The 20,577-nt window shown below is 41.1% G+C and overlaps 1 protein-coding gene across 5 annotated transcripts in view; it reads right to left on the minus strand.

Annotated features, from left to right (window-relative positions):
• The window catches only part of ZNF609 (zinc finger protein 609), a 197,311-nt gene that overhangs the window by 51,132 nt on the left and 125,602 nt on the right, over nt 1-20,577 (minus strand). For all 5 annotated transcript variants that reach the window (XM_042252330.2, XM_042252329.2, XM_027971750.3 and 2 more), the window contains one exon: nt 4,059-4,284. In XM_042252330.2, the coding sequence (XP_042108264.1) occupies nt 4,059-4,284 (226 nt within the window). The remainder of the gene's footprint in view (nt 1-4,058; nt 4,285-20,577) is intronic.

The following is a 20,577-nucleotide window of genomic DNA, read 5'->3' on the forward strand; positions in this document are numbered from 1 at the left end:
CAGCTCAGTTTTGTGAATTCTTTGTCAGTCTAGGATCAGGGGCTGAAAAATGGGAGGTGGAGATTTCCTGAATTTGAGACTGGCAAGATAAGCAGATTCATTTTCTGTTCTCTATCTTTCTTTTCTTTCTAGTTGCTCAGTCGTGTCAGACCCTTTGCGACCCCGTGGACTGTAGCCCACCAGGCTCCTCCATCCATGGGATTCTTCAGGCAAGAATACTGGAGTGGGTTGCCATTTCCTTCTCCAGGGGATCTTCCTGACCCAGGGATCGAACCCAGGTCTCCCACATTGCAGGAAGACGCTTTAACCTCTGAGCCACCAGGGAAGACTGTTCTATATAAACAAGTGTATAATAAAATTTCATCAATGATATTAATATTTTCAGTCTTCACTCTCATGATTGGTATATGAAACCATTCATTTTCAAGATGCCATAGTCAACTAGTATTGGATCCATGCTGATTTCAAGGTTTAAAGCCGTAGATTATAACTTACAAGCTTGGATATGTCCTTATTGGTCATCCAATTCCACTATACTTAAGATATGAGGTAACTAAGGTCCAAAGAAGTTAAGGAACTTGTCCAAGGTCACAACAATAGTGGCAGAGACATAGAGCTCTTCTGATTTTCACTCCAGGGCTCTTTCCAGTATATCACAAATTTGTCTAGAAAGCGTATTTGCCAAAATATCACTAGTGATGGCCTTCGACCTAGTGCTGCAGTCTAGAAAGGAGAATCTGTAGCACTTCCTGGAATTCTTATCTAATAAGTTAGCTCTGCCTTTCTTTAAAATACCATAGAACCCAGTAAGCAATTTTGCCTCAACAGAAGTATATGGTCTTATACACTGAGGTTTCTTATACATTGTCTCCAGGACCGTGGGTTAAGGTAAGATTTGTGAACCAGAAATAGAATTGGGACCTGTTATTTCGATTTGAAGTAAGGTAGGACAAGGTAAAATCAGGGAGAAGCAGACCTCTGCATAAATGCTAAGAATACATCTCAAAAAAGCAAAGGGAAAAAAAAAAAGGCAAAGGAAGACAAGACAGTCCAGGTTATACTTGGGTCTTCTTAACTGTCCTAAAGTTGAGCCTAGTTAAGGAGGATCTTTGTAGATGCCGAGAGAATTACAAACAACCTAAAAAGAGATGAGATCTGCAGGAATTTCAAAATGCCTGCAAGGTAAGGTTTATAGTGAGAAACAGGAAAGAAAGAAGCAACAATGCAGAACAGGTAAGCAAAGAAATCAGGAAGAACTCAGGCCATGACCCCTACACCTGTTCTCTGCAAGGGGGCTCAGTTCTACAGGGAGGGCAGGACCCTCCATTCCCCTCGGAGGCCAAACATTTATAGTTTCTCTCAAAGGCAGAAGAGCTTTTCAGTTTGAAGACAGTAGTCTGCTGGGCAAAGAGACAGAAAGTATAAAAAACTGGGGTAGCAGACAAGAAACCTACACAGCAGGAAGGACATTTTTTTTTAAGTATATATATATATATATATATGTATCTATCTATCTATCTATCTATAGTTCTTACTATTAACTTGAAAACGGACTCAGTATACTAGGTCTTCTAGATTTGCCAGAATGACCCTTGCAGGAAATCTCTGTTATCTAAAGATGAAAAGGAATGTGAACCAGCTCGGATCCCAGTTCAGACCTTCGTCAACAGACAGGACAGGTGAAGGCTCTCTGGGATGGCCAGAAAGCAGAGTAGAGTGTATCACTCCAGAATAGTTCTCTTTCCCTTGGGAGGAAAGAAAAAGAAGAGAAGAATAAGCCCTGAAACATAATATGTTAAGTGGGGGAAAAATACAGTATTAAAAGTAAGAGAACTAACATCTTACAGGTTTATATAAATTAGAATGATCTTAAGCTTGGTAAAAATAATATTTATTCTGAGTTTCAGAGAAGGTATAGAATTCTGGAAAGTATCTAGTACATATATACTAACATAGATCCAGAAATGACAATGAGATGGTATAAGCATCCATTCGTTCAAATAAGTATTTAAGTATTGGGGATATAATAGTGAGAAGAAAACAGTCCCTGAGCTCACAGAACTTTTAGAACACTGGAAGAAATAGACATTAATAGAAAAATGCTGGGATTTCCCTGGCGGGCCAGCGGCCAAGACTCCCGTGCTACCAATGCAAGGGACCTCGGTTTGATCCCTGCTCAGGTAACTAGATCCCACATGCTGCAAGACCTGGCACAGCCAAATAAATAAGTAATATTTTTTAAAAACAGAAACATATAATTATATACAATCTTACAAACTGTGGTAAGTGCCGTGAAAGTACACAGGGTGCACTGAAAGTGTGTAACAGGGGAACTTGCTAATAGGCTGCCAGTGACAACCAGAGTCTTTCATAACAAGCGATTAGAAAAACAATCTATGCTAACATCCCCCCAGTAGGGAGGGAGAACAAGAATCCCTAGATGAAAAGGTAACCATTGTTCTCAGGAGAGGGAAAAGGTTATTAGCCTCATTCTCACAGTTTTTATCAGGTTTACATACACGAAAAGTGTATTGCCCTTGGAGAAAATCACTACTATAAAGATGGGTGGAATACAGTAAATTGGCAGGAAACTGATGTTTTTGATCTTCAATATACTGAAGCAACAGGCCCTGAAGTTTGCTTGGTGGCACAGAGTTGTGATCTGGATACGTTTGTAATTCCAACAGACTCTGGCTGTTCAGACATGTGGCCATAGGCAGACGACATTTTTAAAATCAGAGATAGCCACTTATGATTTCCAGACTGTATACTGCATACACACTTACAGTGTCAACCTCTAGGTCAACCTCTCTCTTCACAGTTTCTAACACAATGGGATTATTTTCTTCTTTTTGCATTATGGTCTCCGACACACAATAAAACCTCATTGGCAATGTTATCCTGAAAGCTGAAACTTTACTATATTGCTAACAACAAGAGAGCCAAGAACACAGAATTTTTAACCCGTATCACATCAGTGCCTACTGCATGGAAAACTGAATCACAACAAAATATTCAGAGTAACAGAAATTTTTATTTTTTTACTGGAATGATTAAAATGAAATGCCTGAATTTCCATGGGCAGACTGACAAGATAGCTTATGATAATCAAGAGATAATTAGCTGTGCTCCTCTGGGCTTCTAAACTCCTCAGAGTGGTGATGCTTTGAAAGCCTGGTTACTGATGCAAAGACCTGATGGGACTCTGAGGCCCAGCCTCTCTAACCACACATTCTTTGACATGGACTTGGATTCTTTTTAAAAAGAATGTATACTGAAGTCAAATTGCCATAGATGGTACCAAGGGGATCTAAAATATCTGGTTAAGTCCCTTTGCACCCCTAATTTTTCAAGGTAACAAACTTTCAAAACAGAAGAGATTCTGTTGTCAGGGACAAGCGGAACAGACAAGCAGCAGCAGCCTACAGTGAGCCAACTGCTTACTGAACGCCTGATAACGAGAGCATGCAAGCGGTTCCCTGTGGCCTAGGCCTACAAAACCTGAACTAAGTGACAGATGCACAAAGTGGTGCGGGTGGCTGGGCGAGGAGGCAACTAGTAGGAAGAAGCTGGCTGTGCCTCCAGGTGTTAAAAAAGGCAAGACTTGCATATTCAATAAGTCAATACTAAGTCAAGTCAAGACTGACTGTTTTCCATTTCCTTGACTCCCACAGCTGCCCTTTTACTACTTTTTCTCTTCAAGCCTGACCCAAAAGTTCATGTATATTCAAATTCTCCCATATAAAATGATAGAGAGGGAAATGGTACAGATACAGTTTGAGGTATATGGCCAGCACCTATCAAACGACTGCTTAAGCACCACGGCCAACACTGCTGAATGGCCATGAAGGGGAGACAATTAATTTAAAAAAAAAATGGCAATCTCTAGAAGCCAAGCAATTTTACAGAGAAGTTTGCTGTAATCCTCTGGGTAGGCATCACCAGCAAACGATGGTCATATGAGACTTCTAATAAATACTTGGTATTATTTACAACTATCAGCCCTTGTTGACAGAAGCAGGTTGAGAAGGTACAGGAAAGCCACATGCAGTACTTACCGTCTTCGGTTTCCTGCCACACGATGCCCTCGAGGTTGACACTTGTCCCAGGTTCGCAGGGGCCCAGGCACTCAGGCTCTGTGGCCAGAGCCACATCACATGTGTTGACCCCAACGGATCGGGTACGAACCATGATCTGCTCACAGGGGGACGAGATGTCGTTACTGACCACTGGCACCAGAAGGTGCAGTGGCAGCACTGCCGGTGTGGAGACAGGGGACTCCATCTGCGGGGGAGAGAGAGCAGATGAGCTGCAAGAACATTCAGAGGAAACAGCTTCTCTGCATTTAATCTAGTCCTACATCCTTTCCTGCCAGAAAGCAGAGGGCTTTAAACATAAGACTTTAGTCCTTATTTTCAAGTTCTAGCTCATGATACCACTATAAATCTAAGCGGTTTAGATGAGTGCACCCTGGGCTAGGAGAAGCCTTATTTCTTATTAACGGCCCTCCTCATAAACTGTGCTTGGCTAAAAGTGTATTAAAAAAATTGTCTCTTTTAAAAATCTGCTGAAAGAGAATCAGGGCCAGACTTCAACAGCAAGAGAAGAGAGCACACAGACTGATGAGAAAGAAAGGTTCAGCTTCTGAGGCATGTTCTACTGCTGCCACTCTGCCTCTCTGCAACCTATCACTCAACAAATAATACATTAATCAGGTATAAAACCCAAGAATACACATGGGGATAAAGAGAGGGAGAAATATTCAGATCCTAGGAATGCCACTCCAGGAAGACTGGAGCTTCACTTCATCTTTGGGTAGAAGGAAATGTACTTTAAAGTTACAGGAGGGCTGATGGGGGTTTCTAACCCACACAGATTATAACAGCAATAGGTTAATGACAGTGATAACGATAATGATAGGTTAATGACAATTCACATTTCAGAGTGTGAATCTAACATCAAATGTACAGAGAAGAAACAGGAGGTACTGTTACTACCCAGAAGCCAATCCACAGCAGTCTGCACATGAAGCTGAATACACACACACACGTAAGAACAGTCAAACACAAGAACCAGCAATCTGGGACTTCCCTGGTGGTCCAGTAGTTAAGAGTCTGCTTGCCAATCCAGGGAACATGGGTTCGATCCCTGGTCCTGGAAAATCCCACAGGTTGTGGGGCAACTAAGCCCGTGTGCCCCAGCTACTGAAACTTGGGCACCCTAGAGCCCATGTTTTGCAACAAGAGAAGCTACCGCAATGAGAAGTTGATGAACAACAACCAGAGAGTAACCCCTGCTCCCTGCAACTAGAGAAAGCCTGCATGTGGCAGCGAAGACCCAGCACAACCCCCACCCCAAAAGAACCAGCAATCTCTACCACCAAAACTAGACCCTCTCACAAGAATGCAATTTTACCTAGATTCCAAGAAGAAATTAACACATCTAGAGTTAAAAGTTGTATCAAAGAGCAATAATCCCTTAATTCTTCAAAGCCTAGCATTTATCAGGTTGACAAAGTACCAATTCTGAGTTAATAGTGCCCACATCCTAACTAAACAGTGTCTGGCACATGCAAAGGCACTCAGCACACGCTGACTGATCCTTCCTAAAGATGATGTATGATACCCATCAGAAGACCTAAAAAAGAGGAAGGAGCCAAGGATTGGGACACTCTTTCCCTTGTGAAAGACCAGGCTGACTATACTCCTTCAGCAGGCCCGTATTCAGAGTGAGGCGCCCATGCACCCATTACCAAAGCTGCTGCGGTTCTGCGACGGGACTCTGGTCCTGAAATAGTTTACTGCATGACCACCACTCCACCTATAATCCGTCTCCCTCATTTTAAACACAAACATGCACGTACAAACATCTTCCTGGCCTCAAACACTACCCTGGAAGCCGAGGTCTGGGGATTGAATCCATTCTCTATAAGTAGCTCTGACTTCTTGGCTTAAAAATCAACTGGTATTTGCAGATCATCACTATCAGAGTCCACAGAATGCTAAAACCCTGGTTCTGATTAATTCTGGTCCCCGAACAGCTGCCAAAACATTATCCTTATCTGTTTGTGGTTACACACATCCACCCTGTGCTTTCCTAACTCCACCCTTTTCATTAAATGAAAGTGGAAGCCTGTCCAGTGAATCTTCTGCATAATGATAAATGTCAAGAGGTATTTTTGGTCTTTTGTACTCCTGAAAATCAGGCATTTATAATTCAGTTTGACAAACTTCTTGGGATGTGTTAGATCCCTGAAAACCTCTTTAAAATTTCTAAGCACAGATTTGAAGGTAAAATAAACTGGATTTCCTACTCCTGTGTAGTGCTAGACTCTGGGTCTAATCATTAAGCCCTCTCAGGAATGCTTTTAGATGGTGGTTCATTAACTCTTTGGAAAGAAAGTTTCCTAGAGGTTTCACCCATGAGAATTATCAGGAAGGGAAATGAGAGAGTATTCAGACCATCTTTACTCTTGGCCTCACCCCTGTTTCTTGGGTCTTTCTCTTGGGGAAGAACTGAGATAGAAGTAACTTCAGAGTTAGTTAATATGTGCATTTCCTTTGCTTAGAATTTGTCCCCTTTTCTATACCTTTCTTCTACTAGCAAGAGAAATTCCTGCAAAGTCCTCTTTCTTGAACAAAGAAACCGGCCTAAACCTTCTAGGTCACTCCTGTGAACTTTCTGACTGCCTGGCTTGAGCAAGAGCTATTGCCAACCTGTCCCATCGCTGAGGCAGCAATCCAAATCAGAGAAGGAAGGAAGTCCCCAGGGAGTCACCTACACACTCTCTGCCATCAAGTGAGCTCTTTTCTAGAAGTGGTTTCATTTCCTGTTAATTTATTCAGTACTGCTGGGAGGCCAGGGAAAAGATAAGCTGCTAACATTCTGGACAAAGATAAGCTCCCAATTCTATACTGACAGATTCAGAAGACAGCATCTAAGATATAAGCACAAAGCACCACTGTTGTATTCAAGCAGCTTGTTAAATTAAACCCTAAATATCTGAAGAGAAGAAACTTAGCTGAACTGATCACTAAGAATAACAGAATTAATATATGAGGAGCTGATTAATGTGTGTGTGCACGTCAAGCTACTCCTAATAATCGAAGTTATTAGTAAGTTACTAAGTAGAGCTCAGCATCTGTTTGTGTGAGGATGACTTTACTTCACTATTTGATTAGTTAAACGGGACTTCAGGGAATGAGGAGAAGGGAGAAAATGCACCTTCGGATTTGGAACTACTGTTCGGTTTCCTTCTACTTTGCAGCAGAAATATAAGGAGAAATCATAGAGCAGCACAATAATGTTTAATTACAGCTCTAGCTCTGCTAATTACAGTTTGGTCCCATCCATAATCTACATTAAGCCATAGTGCATAATAAGCAGCTCTGTGATATTCATCTAATAAGCTAGGTGACTTTGTGGGATTTCAAATTCTGCGATTCACTGGAACAAATATAGCTTCATTTATCACTCTCTAGGAGAGGATAAAAATAAAAAAAGGACTCATTTGGCCATCTTTCCTGTATACCTAGGATGCAAAAAGAAGGGATTGTCAAAAGACTGATGCCAGTAGAGGAAATAAGGAATAAAAATAGCAAAAGTTAGGGTCACGGAATACCTTCACAACTATGACAACAATAAAAGCTGGCCAATCAGATTCTGAAATGCTAAGAAGCGCCACCGTGGCTCCAGGGGCTCACTGACATGGAAAGGTAAACAACACAACAAAAGAGAAACCTGAGAAGAGACAGGAAATGTAAAGATGGAGATCTCTGAAGTTTCCTAATATTTCATGTCCTTTATCTTTTAATGATACTTCAATTCACCTTTAGATATTAGCCTAATAGCACCTATTAGGGATCTGAGTGCTGATAGGCAGGTGACACAGAAATGAGGACTGGGAGAATAAAGAAAGGCCAGAGCCATTAATCGCCCTGCAAGAAATGATTATATACTGACTTGAGCTGCCTCCCACACTTGAGAGGCACTAATGGAGGAAAAGGCTGCAGCATAATTTTAGGGGCAGAAAATGAAGCGAAAAAGTATTTGGGACAGACTCTCTCCTTCACAAATATGAGTCTGATAGCATTACCTTCACACTCAAAAGGCAGAAAGGAAGCTGGTTCTACTGATAACTTCAGTAGCTCTAAGAAACTCCCTTTTATCCAAGAATGAAAGATTACTGGGGATGATGGCTAGATGAGTGTTTAGATTAATCAGAAAAGATTGTGCAGATAGTAGAATGTCATCAAATATACTAAATACTATATTAATAAGATCCCTGGAGTAGGAAATGGCAACCCACTTCAGTATTCTTGACTAGAAAATTCAATGGACAGAGGAACCTGCTAGGCTACATATACATAGAGTCCATGGGGTTGAAAAGAGTTGGCCACAACTCGGCACACGTGCACACACACACATTAATAAAATAATCCTCTTTCTTCAATAATTCCAAAGGTTCTTCAAGATTTTATAGTGACTCGGCATTAGTAATACTAATAGTAATGTATGTTCTTGATTCATGGACAAATGTGACTGAGCGACTTCCCTTTCACTTTTCACTTCATGCACTGGAGAAGGAAATAGCAACCCACTCCAGTGTTCTTGCCTGGAGAATCCCAGGGACGGGGGAGCCTGGTGGGCTGCCATCTATGAGGTCACACAGAGTCGGACATGACTGAAATGACTTAGCAGCAGCAGCACCCTGATACAGTACAGCAAACTCAATTTGCTCATAAGGCCATCTTGGTGGCTCAGATGGTAAAGGATCTGCCTGTAATGCTGGAGTCTTGGGTTCAATCCTTGGGTTGGGAAGATTCCCTGGAGAAGGGAATGGCTACCCACTCCAGTATTCTTCCTGGAGAATTTCAAGGACAGAGGAGCCTGGCGGGCCTCAGTCCAAGGGTCACAAACAGTCAGGCATGACTGAATGACTAACACACATTACTAAAAAAAACCAGGTAATTAAAAAAATCCCATTTATCAGGTTATTGTGTTATTTATATTTCTCTCAAGTTAAATATTCATTGGAAGGGCTGATGCTGAAGCTGAAGATTCAATACTTTTTTTGCCACCTGCAAAGAGCCAACTCATCGAAAAAGACTGATGCTAGGAAAGATTGAGGGCAGCAGAAGGGTATGACAGAGGAAGAGATGGTTGGATGGCATCAGTGAATCAACAGACATGAGTTTGAGCAAACTCCTGGATAGTGAAGGACAGGGGAGACTGGTGTGCTGCAATCCATGGGGCCGCTAAGAGTTGGACATGACTTGGTGACTGAACAACAACAACAACAACAAATTAAAACACAGGGGGAAAAATTCTCAAATTATTTGAATTGCCTTCTATTGATTGGCAATTTGAGATAAAATAAGTTCACTGTACTTTTTTTTTTTTTTTTTTTTTTAATTTAGGGCTGGAACTTCGCTGATAGCCCAGTAGATACGAATCCTTCTGCCAAAGCAGGGGGCCAGGGTTTGATCCCTGGTCCAGGAATATTCCAAATACAGCGAAGCAACTAAGCCCATGGCCACAACTACCGAAGCCTGCACGCTCTAGGGACCACAAGTCGCCACTACTGAGCCTACGTGCTGAGACTACTGAAGCCCATGTGCCCCGCAACAAGAGAAGCCCCTGCAGCCCCTGCTCGCCACAACTGAGAAAGCCTGTGCAAAGCACCGAAGACCCAGTGCAGCTGGAGATAAATAAATAAGCACAGGTATTTCTGAAAAATTTAGGGGGCTTCCCTGGTGGTCCAGTGATTAGGAATTTGCCTTGCAATGCAGCAGATGCTGGTTCGATCCCTGGTTGGGGAACCAAGATTTCACATGCCTCAAGCAACTAAGCCCACGCACTCCCAGAGCCCACGCACCACAACTAGAGTCTGTGCTCCACAACAAAAGATCCTGCACAACATAACAAAGATCCCACGTGCTGCAACTAAGACCTGACATGGCCAAATACATAAGTATTTTTAAAAATTTAGGATTTATTTTTTGTTGTTCTGAAAGATTCTTATTGTTAGAGGCTGGTGGTGGAAATCATGGAATAACTGAAGATGAAAGCAGAAGTCCAAATTCTTCCTCTCCACGAAGCTCTTCTCAGGACGTAACAGAACATTTCTTGTAAATCCCAAAACAGCTTAAGGTTTAACTATCAGTGAAGGAGAAAATAGCCCCTTTCAAACATTAAGTATCTTTCCAAGTATCTCTCTAAGTAAAGAAAAGAAGGAAGGGAGGGAGGAAGGAAGAGAGAAAAGAAGGAAGGAAGGAAGGGGAGAGGAGGGAAGGGGAGGGGAAAGGAAGGCAGAGTGGGGAGAAAGAGGTTTGCTGGTTTCCTGAACTTCCAGATTTCACGTGGGCTGCTTTGAAGAATTTTTTTGTAACTCTGGTTAACTTCAGAACATTCTGAAGCACAAGACAAGGCGAAAAAAGAGCAAAAGCTGTGGTAGTTGTCATCATAGCCAAACATCAAATAGCTCTTAGAAGCTACATATTCTATTATTCACAGAAGACTTACTTTCTCATTCAATTTTAACCAGTCAGCACCTGGTCAAGGTCAGCAGTGAAGGCTGTTCCAATGTGTGCTAGAAAATGCAAGTGCAGTCAACACATAATTTGAAGACTACAGATTAGCCATAAGGGAATTCTCCTGTGATGATCCCTATAGACAGAATCTCAGGCTCAGACCCTAAAGGCCTCTTCTAGAAGATGTCAGATCAAACGATCCTAATATTCAAGCCTTTCTAAAACTCCCAATGTGTGGGACTGAATAAATTATGCTGGGAATTGAACAAAGGAAAAAAAAATCTTATAAGCAAAACCAATGCACAACCCAAATCCTATGGCAGTGTCCAAAGCAGCGGCAAAGGCTTTTGCTGAATGCAGCGTCTCTTTTGCTCTTCCAAGTCTTCTCACTCTGCAATCTCCTGCCTGCTTGAATTCACCTATTTTCCTTCAGCACAGCTATGCCCTGTGATGAGTTACCACAGGGACCCAAGAACTACCTCTGAAACTGACTAGTTTTTTTCCCACAGAAGGTTGATGATCCCTCCCCTCCCATTCCTATAATGTTCCAAAGGAAGCACTAGAATTGGCTCTCAAGAATAAAGGATTGTATAAAAATTCATCCTTTGGCTACAACTACTTCCCTTCCTGAACACACTTCTTACCTCCTTTTACCTACTCATTTCCTAAAAAGTCACGGCTGGAACGTGTCTTTTCTACTCCATTCTCTTCCTGCTTAAGTAAACACAACAGAAAGCTAAACCTTTCTCTGAATCATTCAGAATCACAGATGTCATAGAAGAGTCTCAACTTATCCTCTAATATGGATGGACAAATTGTACTAAAGAACCTAATTATTTGCATCGACAGTCCTACAAGCATTTTAACTGAGACATCACAAACCACACTGTGCTCTGCAGTAGCTTGGGAAGGTGAAATGGGAAGGACTCTCCCTGCTTTAAGCCAGCTGTTCCTAAAATTCTGGTCTTAGGAAACTTATACAGATTTTAAAATTGAGAACTTTGCTTCCCTGGTGGATCAGAGGTTAAAGTGTTTGCCTGCAATGCGGGAGACCTGGGTTCGATCCCTGGGTCGGGAAGATCCCCTGGAGAAGGAAATGGCAACCCACTCCAGTATTCTTGCCTGGAGAATCCCATGGACGGAGGAGCCTGGTGGGCTACAGTCCACGGGATCGCAAAGAGTCGGACACGACTGAGCGACTTCACTTTCACTTCACCCACTTACACAGCTTTTTATCTATGTTGGCTATATCTATGGATATTTACTGTGTTAAGACATTAAAACTGAAAGATTTTAGCTCTTGACTGAGTGGTAGATACCCTGACTAGACATGTGATGACACTGCACAGAACTAAACACACTCACACACGACATGAGTACAAGTAAGATGGGGAAAATTTGAACACGACTGGTGGATCGCAGCAGTGTCACATCCCTGTCGTGGCCTGGTTCTATAGTTTTGCAAGAAGTTACCATTGGGGAAAATTAGGTAAAAGTTACACAAGATCTCTATGAACTGTTTATTATAACTACAATTATCTCAAAATAAAAAGATTAATAAAAAGTTGAGAATCCCAAAGAGCTTTTATTTACTGGGGTGGGGGTTGGGGGGAATCAGTCTCTCTAGTGCCTATCTGTCTCAAATTGCTAAGGATAAGACGTCTCTGAGGGGCTTCCCTGGTGGCTAAGTGGTAAAGAATCTGCCTGCCAATGTAGGAAACATGAGTTCGATCCCAGGTCCAAGATCATCCCACATGCTGCAGAGCAACTAAGCCCCATAGCTGAGCCTGTGCACTACACACACAGTTCTGTGCCTTATCTCTCATGGAACAAAAATGCAGGTTTTAAGCTTTAATGTTTTAAGCTTTAAATGCTCATTTTCCTAAAAGATTGGATGAAATCTCAGCTCTGTAAAAACATGGAGGTATACCTGTACTTCAGATGGTCACTGTAGCAATCAACTGAATATAAAGTTTAGTATACAGTGTATAGTGCCCAAGACACAGTAAATGTTCTAACTATATAGGATAGGTTCTCCATAAGTTATGAAAGTGTGAAAGTGTTACTCGCTTAGTCATGTCCAGCTCTTTGTGACCCCATGGACTGTAGCCCACCAGGCTCCTCTGTCCACAGAATTCTCTAGGCAAGAATACTGCAGTGGGGGGCCCTTCCCTTCTCCAAGGAATCTTCCCGACTCAGGGATCAAACCTGGGTCTCCTGCACTGGCAGGAGGATTCTTTACCATTTGAGCAACCAGGGAATCCCTCTATAGGTTATAGAGATTCTTTTTTCCTCTGGTCCCTTAAGCTGGAAGGACTAATTAAACCTGGAGCTGCTAGTAGCCATTTTTCCTTAATATTTCAAAAAGGCTTGTCTGAGAATAAAGCCAGTTTAGGAGAAAGTAGAACAGAGAGATGAGCAAAGGTAGAATCCCAGTGACATTATTTGAACCCCTGTCAGAAACTAAAAAACTCCACTGGTGAGAACCTATAAATCCCTTGTTTGCTTGAACTAGCTTGAGCCAGGTTTCCAACACAACTGAAAAAGTCTTGACCACAATATATCACCCACAAATTTATATACATACTCTCTATTTAGTCACAAAGTTATAATGAAAATGCTGAACAAGACTAGACCAAAGGCAGGGTCTTGTGGTATACCAGCTTTATCTGAGGGAACATCCAGTGACCAATACTCTTTAAATTAAGAGCTCTTCAGCCGACTATAAAGGCACCCAACTGTATCACCATCCTGTCCACCTTTCACTGACATGTCATCAAGAATATCATAAAAGGGTTTTTCAAATATCTTGAAGAAATCAAGGCACTCCAATCTACCCATCCAAGAACTCTTTTGGGAAAAGAACGTTTAGAGCGCTATGTTTTAGAACTTAATTTGGCATTATTATTTTTTTCCCCCCGATTCCTCTCTTTGTTCAGAAACGGTAAATACTTACTACAATCTAAGCATTATATTATGGCAAGTGATTAATCTTAATATGATTTCTGTCCCTAGGTCTGGACAGGCAAACAAATGTGAACAGGTAATTAAAAGAAATATCATAAAGGATGCAAAAAGAGGTAAGCACAGAAGTGGCTAATCACTTCTGTACACCTGGGAGAGAAGCAGGTGATATTTCAGCTGAGTTTTAGGAGCGAGTTCAAGGAAGATAAGAAAAATTAGGTTATTTTAATTAGATGCAATACCAAAGATGTGGTTAGAGAGGGAACTACAATAGTGCAAGAAGGGAATGGTGGAAGTGGTGGGAAATTACATGTCATGCTAAAGAAAGTCACTGTGGAGTTCTAAGCATGAAAGTGATACAATCCAATGTTGTTGTTGCTGTTCAGTCACTTAGTTGTGTCCAACTCTTTGCGACACTATGGACTGCAGCATGCCAAGGTCCCTTGTCCTTCATGGTCTCCCAGAGTTTGCTCAAATTCATGTCCATTGAGTCCTGATGCTATCTAACCATCTCATCCTCTGGCACCCCTTTCTCCTTTTGCCTTCGGTCTTTCCCACCATCAGGGTCTTTTCCAAAGAGCTGGCTCTTAGGATAAGGTGGCCAAAGTATTGGAGCTTCAGCATCAGTCCTTCCAATGAATATTCAGGGTAGATTTCCTTTAAGATTAACTGGTTTGATCTTGCGGTCCAAGGGACTCTCAAGAGACTTCCTGAGCACTACAATTTGAAAGCATCAATTCTTCGACACTCAGCTTTCTCTATGGTCCAACTCTCACGTCCATACATGACTACTGGAAAAACCATAGCTTTGACTATACAGACTTTTATCGGCAAAGTGATGTCTCTGCTTTTTAATACTCTGCCTAAGTTTGTCATACCTTTCTTTCCCAGGAGCAAGTGTCTTTTAATTTCATGGATGCAGTCACCATCTGCAATGATTTTGAAGCCCAAGAAAATAAAATCTGTTACTGTTTCCATTTTCCCCCCACCTATTTGTCATGAAGAGATGGGACCAGATGCCATGATCTTAGTTTTCTGAATGCTGAGTTTTAAGCCAGCTTTTTCACTCTCCTCTTTCACCCTCATCAAGAGGCTCTTCAGTTCCTCTTCACTTTCTGCCATTAGAGTGGTATCATCTGCATACCTGAGGTTGTTGATATTTCTCCTGGCAATCTTGATTCTGGCTTGTGATTCATCCAGCCTGGCATTTTGCATGATGTACCCTGAACAGAAGTTAAATAAGCAGGGTGACAGTATACAGCCTGATGTACTCCTTTCCCAATCTTGAACCAGTCAGTTGGTTCCATATAAGGTTCTGTTGCTTCTTGACCCACACACAGGCTTCTCAGGAGACAAGTAAGGCAGTCTGGTATTCCCATGTCTTTAAAGATTTTCCATAGTTTGTTGTGATCCACACAGCCAAAAGTTTTAGCATAGTCAGTGAAGCAGAATAGCTGCTTTTCTGGAATTCCTTTGCTTTCTCTATGATCCAATGAACGTTGGCAATTTGATCTCTGTTTTTTTTTTGCCTTTTCTAAAGCCAGCTTGTACATCTGCAAGTTCTCAGTTCATGGACTGATGAAGTCTAGCTTGAAGGATTTTGAGCATAACCTTACTAGCATGTGAAATGAGATATGATCCAGTAAGCTTTTCTAAATGGTTACCTTGGCTTTGAGGGAGATTAATCAGAAGGAAAGATACCAGTTAGAAACCAACTATAGTAAACCAAATAAGATATAATGATGGCTTGAACTAAGACAGTGGTAGCTGTCATGGAAAGAAAGGAATGAGTTAGAGGTAGAATTAATAGGATTTGGTGAGTGACTCAGTATCAGAGAGGTAAAGAAAAATCTGGGCTGACTTCAAGGTTTCTGGTGCCATTTTCTCTGGACAAGAGACAGAAGAAAACAATAGCAATGAATGACAGAACCAGAAAACAACTCAAACTTTGCATATGAGCTTTAAGTAGATAGCTGGATATACAGAACTGGAACTCAGGAGAAAGGTCAGGGCATGAGCTCACTTGGGTGAGATACCCTAGGGATAGAGGATGGAAAAGAGAAAATAAGAAGAAAGCTGGGGAGAGAAAGTAAGGATGATCAACATATAGAGGCTTAAATCCAGGAAGACAGGACTACAAAGAAGCTTAAAATAGTAAAAATCATAGAAATAGAAGCACAGAAGGTTAAATCACATTGGGTGAAGGGAAGTGTGGACAAGTGAAGGAAAGATTATCAGCAGTTGCCTAACTGCGCCATGAGTTCTACATAGGTTATCTTGTGAATCTCCTATACCCCTATGAAGTAGATGATTGCTTTGTTTGATAGAGAAGAAACAAAGCCTGGGCTTCCCTGGTGGCTCAGTGGCTCAGTGGTAACGAGTGCACCTGCCAAAGCAGGAAACAAGGGTTCTAGCCTTGATCTGGAAAGATCTCACATGCAGCGGAACAACTAAGCCCATGAGCCACAACTATTGAGACTGTGCTCTAGAGCCTGGGAGCTGCAATTACCGAGCCCACATGCCGCAACTACTGAAGCCCGTGTGCCCTAGAGCCGACGCTCCGCAAGAACAGAAGCCACCACAATGAGAAGCCCACACGCTGCAACTAGAGAGCAGGCTCCACTGGCTGCAACTAGAAAAAAGCCCGTGCAGCAACAAAGACCCAGCAGAGCCAAAAACAAATAAATTAATAACATCCTTTTTTAAATAAATAAATGAGTAAAAATTTTTTTAAAAGAAGAGAAAATAAAGTCCCACGAAGGGTAATTGATTTGTCCATAATGACCCAGTTACCAAGTACCAGGGTCAGGATTTGAACCAAAGTATGTCCGACTCCCTAGCTTATGCTCTTTTTCATGACACAATGCTACTCCAAAGCAGCTTTGGCATGACCAGGAAGAAGAGTGAGTGTCAATAGTTCACAAACTATCTGTTTAACGTTTTGTTCTAGGATTTCACTGAAGATTAGTGTTAAATTTGATGGCCTACCATTTTGAAAATGTGGACATTTGCCTGTCTGCAGTCTTATGGTTCTCTCCGATTTACCAGGATTCCTTGGACAAAAGGATCTCTGACTACGTGTGCAAACTCTCAAAATTTTACAGTGTGATTAATTTGGATTTAGACATTTGAACTCTGTCAAAAATTGAGGTGCTCTGTCAGAAAACAAAGATTGTACTTGCTGTTTAGTATGTGGTAAAGCAAACTCATCTTTTGTAAAAAGAACAAAAGTTGTTCAAGAGTCTTTAATCTATCTTTGAGATCTGAATTTGTACAGTTGTTTTGGCAAATCCTTAGTTTTATACAACAATATTTTGCTTCAAGTTGCATCATAATATGGCTCTGATTTTTCAGGACAAATATTCTCTTGAAGTAGAAATGAAATAACTATCATAATGCAGTTAAACCTTGCTAAACTATATTTCACTTTTCAACAATTTATTAGCTCATCTACTCTAATACAGACCAACAAAAATGAAAATACCAAATAACAACACTCTATGAAATTTACAATTTTGTACAACATACTTAGCATACAGGGTTCACAAAATCTTACAGAAACTGAGAGGGGCGATTCATCTTTCAAGGAACAGAAAAGTTAAATTTTCTAAGCATAATAACTTACAAAGGCATTCCGTTCAGTTCAGTTCAGTCACTCAGTCGTGTCCGACTCTTTGCGACCCCATGAATCGCAGCACGCCAAGCCTCCCTATCCATCACCAACTTCCGGAGTTCACTCAGATTCACGTCCATCGAGTCAGTGATGCCATCCAGCCATCTCATCCTTGGTCGTTCCCTTCTCCTCCTGCCCCCAATCCTTCCCAGCATCAAAGTATTTTCCAATGAGTCAACTCTTCGCATGAGGTGGCCTAAGTACTGGAGTTTCAGCTTTAGCATCATTCCTTCCAATAGAGCATTCAATACTGGAAAGAACTCTGTCCTTAAAAATCTCTCACCAAGGTACAGTGTTAGGCAAACCCAACAATGTAAATAAGAGTCACTATATTCTAGGTAACAGACTTTTACTGCCTTAATTATTAAACATGGTCCTTATTGTAACACTCATAAACCCATTCATCAGAGTAATAAAATGGAAAACTATTAAGGCTCAGAAAAAATACAGATATCCTGTATTTATAGAGTCAACACAAAGTTTATATTCTTACTTGGAAAATTTCATTTTAGATTCAGAAACAAACTGATAAACAAATTATCATAACAAAGATGAATAGAGGGCTGCAAGTACCCTGTCCAGGGAGTGACTGCTAGAGGCAATAGGGAAGACCTCATACTGGAGTGGATCTAAGGAGTTTCCAAAGAAAAGCGTAGAAAGCATACTTCATCTGCACAGCAAAGGAAACCACAGACAAAATGAAAAGACAACCTACAGACTGTATCATTTGCAGACCCTTGCAAATGTGATGACAAGGGCTTTTTACTTCTAAAATATATAAAGAGCTCATACAATTCAATAACAGAAACAAATAAACAACCCAATCAAAAAATAGGCAGAAGACCTACAATAAGCTTTTCTCCAAAGAAGACATACGGATGGCAACAAGCACATGAAAAGACGCTCAACAATGCTAATTATTAAAGAAATGCAAATCAAAACTACAATGCAGGAACACCTCACACTGGTCAGGATGGCCATCAATAAAAAAGTTTACAAATAACAAACGCTAGAGAGGGTACGGAGAAACGGGAACCCTCCTTCACTATAGCTGAGAATATAAATTGGTGTAGCCACTAAGGAGAACAGTATGAAGGTTTCTCAAAAAATTAAAAACAGAGTTGCTATATGATCTAGCAATCTCACTCCTGCGCATATATCTAGACAAAACTATAATTTGAAAAATATGTGCACCCCAATATTCACTGCAGCACTGTTTATAATTATTCAAGACATGGAAGGAACGTCAATGTCCACTGACAGAAGAATGGATGAAGAAGATATAATACATAAATACAATGGGATATTACTCAGCCATAAAAAGAATGAAATAGTGCCATTTACAGCAACATAGATGGACCTAGAAATTATCACACTAAATCAGAGAAAGACAAATATTATATGACATGACTTATGTACATAATCCAAAAAAATTATAGAAATGAACTTATTTATAAAACAGAAACACAACAGACCTGTGGTGGTCAAGGGGGAGGAGGGTGGGGGAGGGTTGAATCGAGAATTTAGGACGATCAGATGCAAACTATTATATACAGAATGGATAAACAACAAGGTCCTATTGTGCAGCACAGAGAATTATATTCAATATCCCATAATAAACCATAATGGGAAAAAAAACATGAAAAAGAATATATATGCACATCTGAATCACTCTGCTGTACACCAGAGACCACCACAACAAAGTAGACCAACTATATTTCAAATTAAAAAAGTGAAAAGAAAAGAGAAAGCACACTCCAAGCAGAAGGAACAGCTTGATCAAAGGTACACAAGCACGAACAAACACAATTAGTACGTTCAAAGAACCACAGGTTGTTTGGTTTGGTTGGAATAGGGACCAGAACAGGGAGAGTAAAATTTGGACTTAACTTTGCAGGTATCAAGAGACTTCTAAGGAATTAAAGCAAAGGAATGATTTCACGTTTGTATATTTAAAAGCAAAGTTAATAGAAGCAGGTAGACTAAAAAAGATTGAAAAGGAGGGGCCCTAGCTGGATGGATGCTTGCTGCTACAAACCCTCGGGGGAGGGTTCAAGAGACATTCAGGGCATGTAAGCAACAGTTCAGGGCATGTAAGTATATAAGCAGTAAGAAGTAAGACTTCATGAAGTATCAGACATGTAGGTAATCAGTGAAGGAGTCAGGTATGATAGAATTTCTAATTCCTATGGTTGGGAGACTATTCATTCCACAAATATTTACTAAGCAACTGCCACATGCCAAGCACTATTCTAAGTGATGAACAAAACAGACCAAAATCCCAGTCTTCGGAACTTAAGTTCAAATGGATGGTATTCTATTACTAAAAGAAAAAGAAAGGAAAAAGAGGAGGAACAGGGTTTAGTTTTGATTTGGGGAGGCTGGGGAAAGACTGAGATTAGTTTTACTTTGCTTAATTGCCAGCATTCCAGGAAAAGAAGACTGGAAGTGTGTTAGGAGGAGGAGGTGGGTCTGCAGTACACAATCTGAAGGGGTAGATGAAAGAGTTGAACATTTTGGCAAGAGTATGGAAAAAAATGTTTTTTTTCTCCCCAGTGGTCATATATGGTTTTTCCAGTAGTCCTGTATGGATGTGAGAGTTGGACTAAAAACAAAGCTGAGCGCTGAAGAATTGATGCTTTTGAACTGTGGTATTGGAGAAGACTCTTGACAGTTCTCTGGACTGCAAGGAGATCCAGCCAGTCAATCTTAAAGGAAATCTGTCCTGAATATTCGCTGGAAGGAGTGATGCTGAAGTTGAAACTCCAATACTCTGGCCACCTGATTTGAAGAACTGACTCACTGGAAAAGACCCTGATGCTGGAAAAGATTGAAGGCGAGAGGAGAATGGGACGACAGAGTATGAGATGGTTGGATGGCATCACCGATGCAATGGACATGAGTGGCTCTGGGAGTTGGTGATGGACAGGAAAACCTGGCGTGCTGCAGTCCATCGCGTCGCAAAGAGTCGGACACAACTGAGCAATTGAACTGAACTGACTGATGGAAAAAAAACAGACACTCTTACACAGTATTAGCTGATGGGAATATGAATTGGTAGAAACTCTGAAAGGGCAAGTGCACAAAAATGTATGATGTACTGTCTGTTTCAGTGTTTTTTTTTAAACATTTCTTTTAACATGTTCACTTTATTCATTCAAAGTTGTCCGGTCTTCATTGCAGCGTACAGGCTTCTCACTGTGGGTGGCTTCTCTAGTTGCGGAGCATGGACTCCAGGGTGTGCACATTTCAGTATTTGTGGCACAGAGGCTTAGTTGCCCTAGGGCACGTGGAATATTTCTGGACCAGGGATCAAACCCCTGTGCCCTGCATTAGCAGGCAGATTCTTAATCACTCGACCACCAAGGAAACCCTCCGTGTTGTTTTTAATAACCAAACAAACAAAAA

Source organism: Ovis aries, chromosome 7 (assembly GCF_016772045.2).
Source record: "Ovis aries strain OAR_USU_Benz2616 breed Rambouillet chromosome 7, ARS-UI_Ramb_v3.0, whole genome shotgun sequence".
Taxonomy (NCBI): domain Eukaryota; kingdom Metazoa; phylum Chordata; class Mammalia; order Artiodactyla; family Bovidae; genus Ovis; species Ovis aries.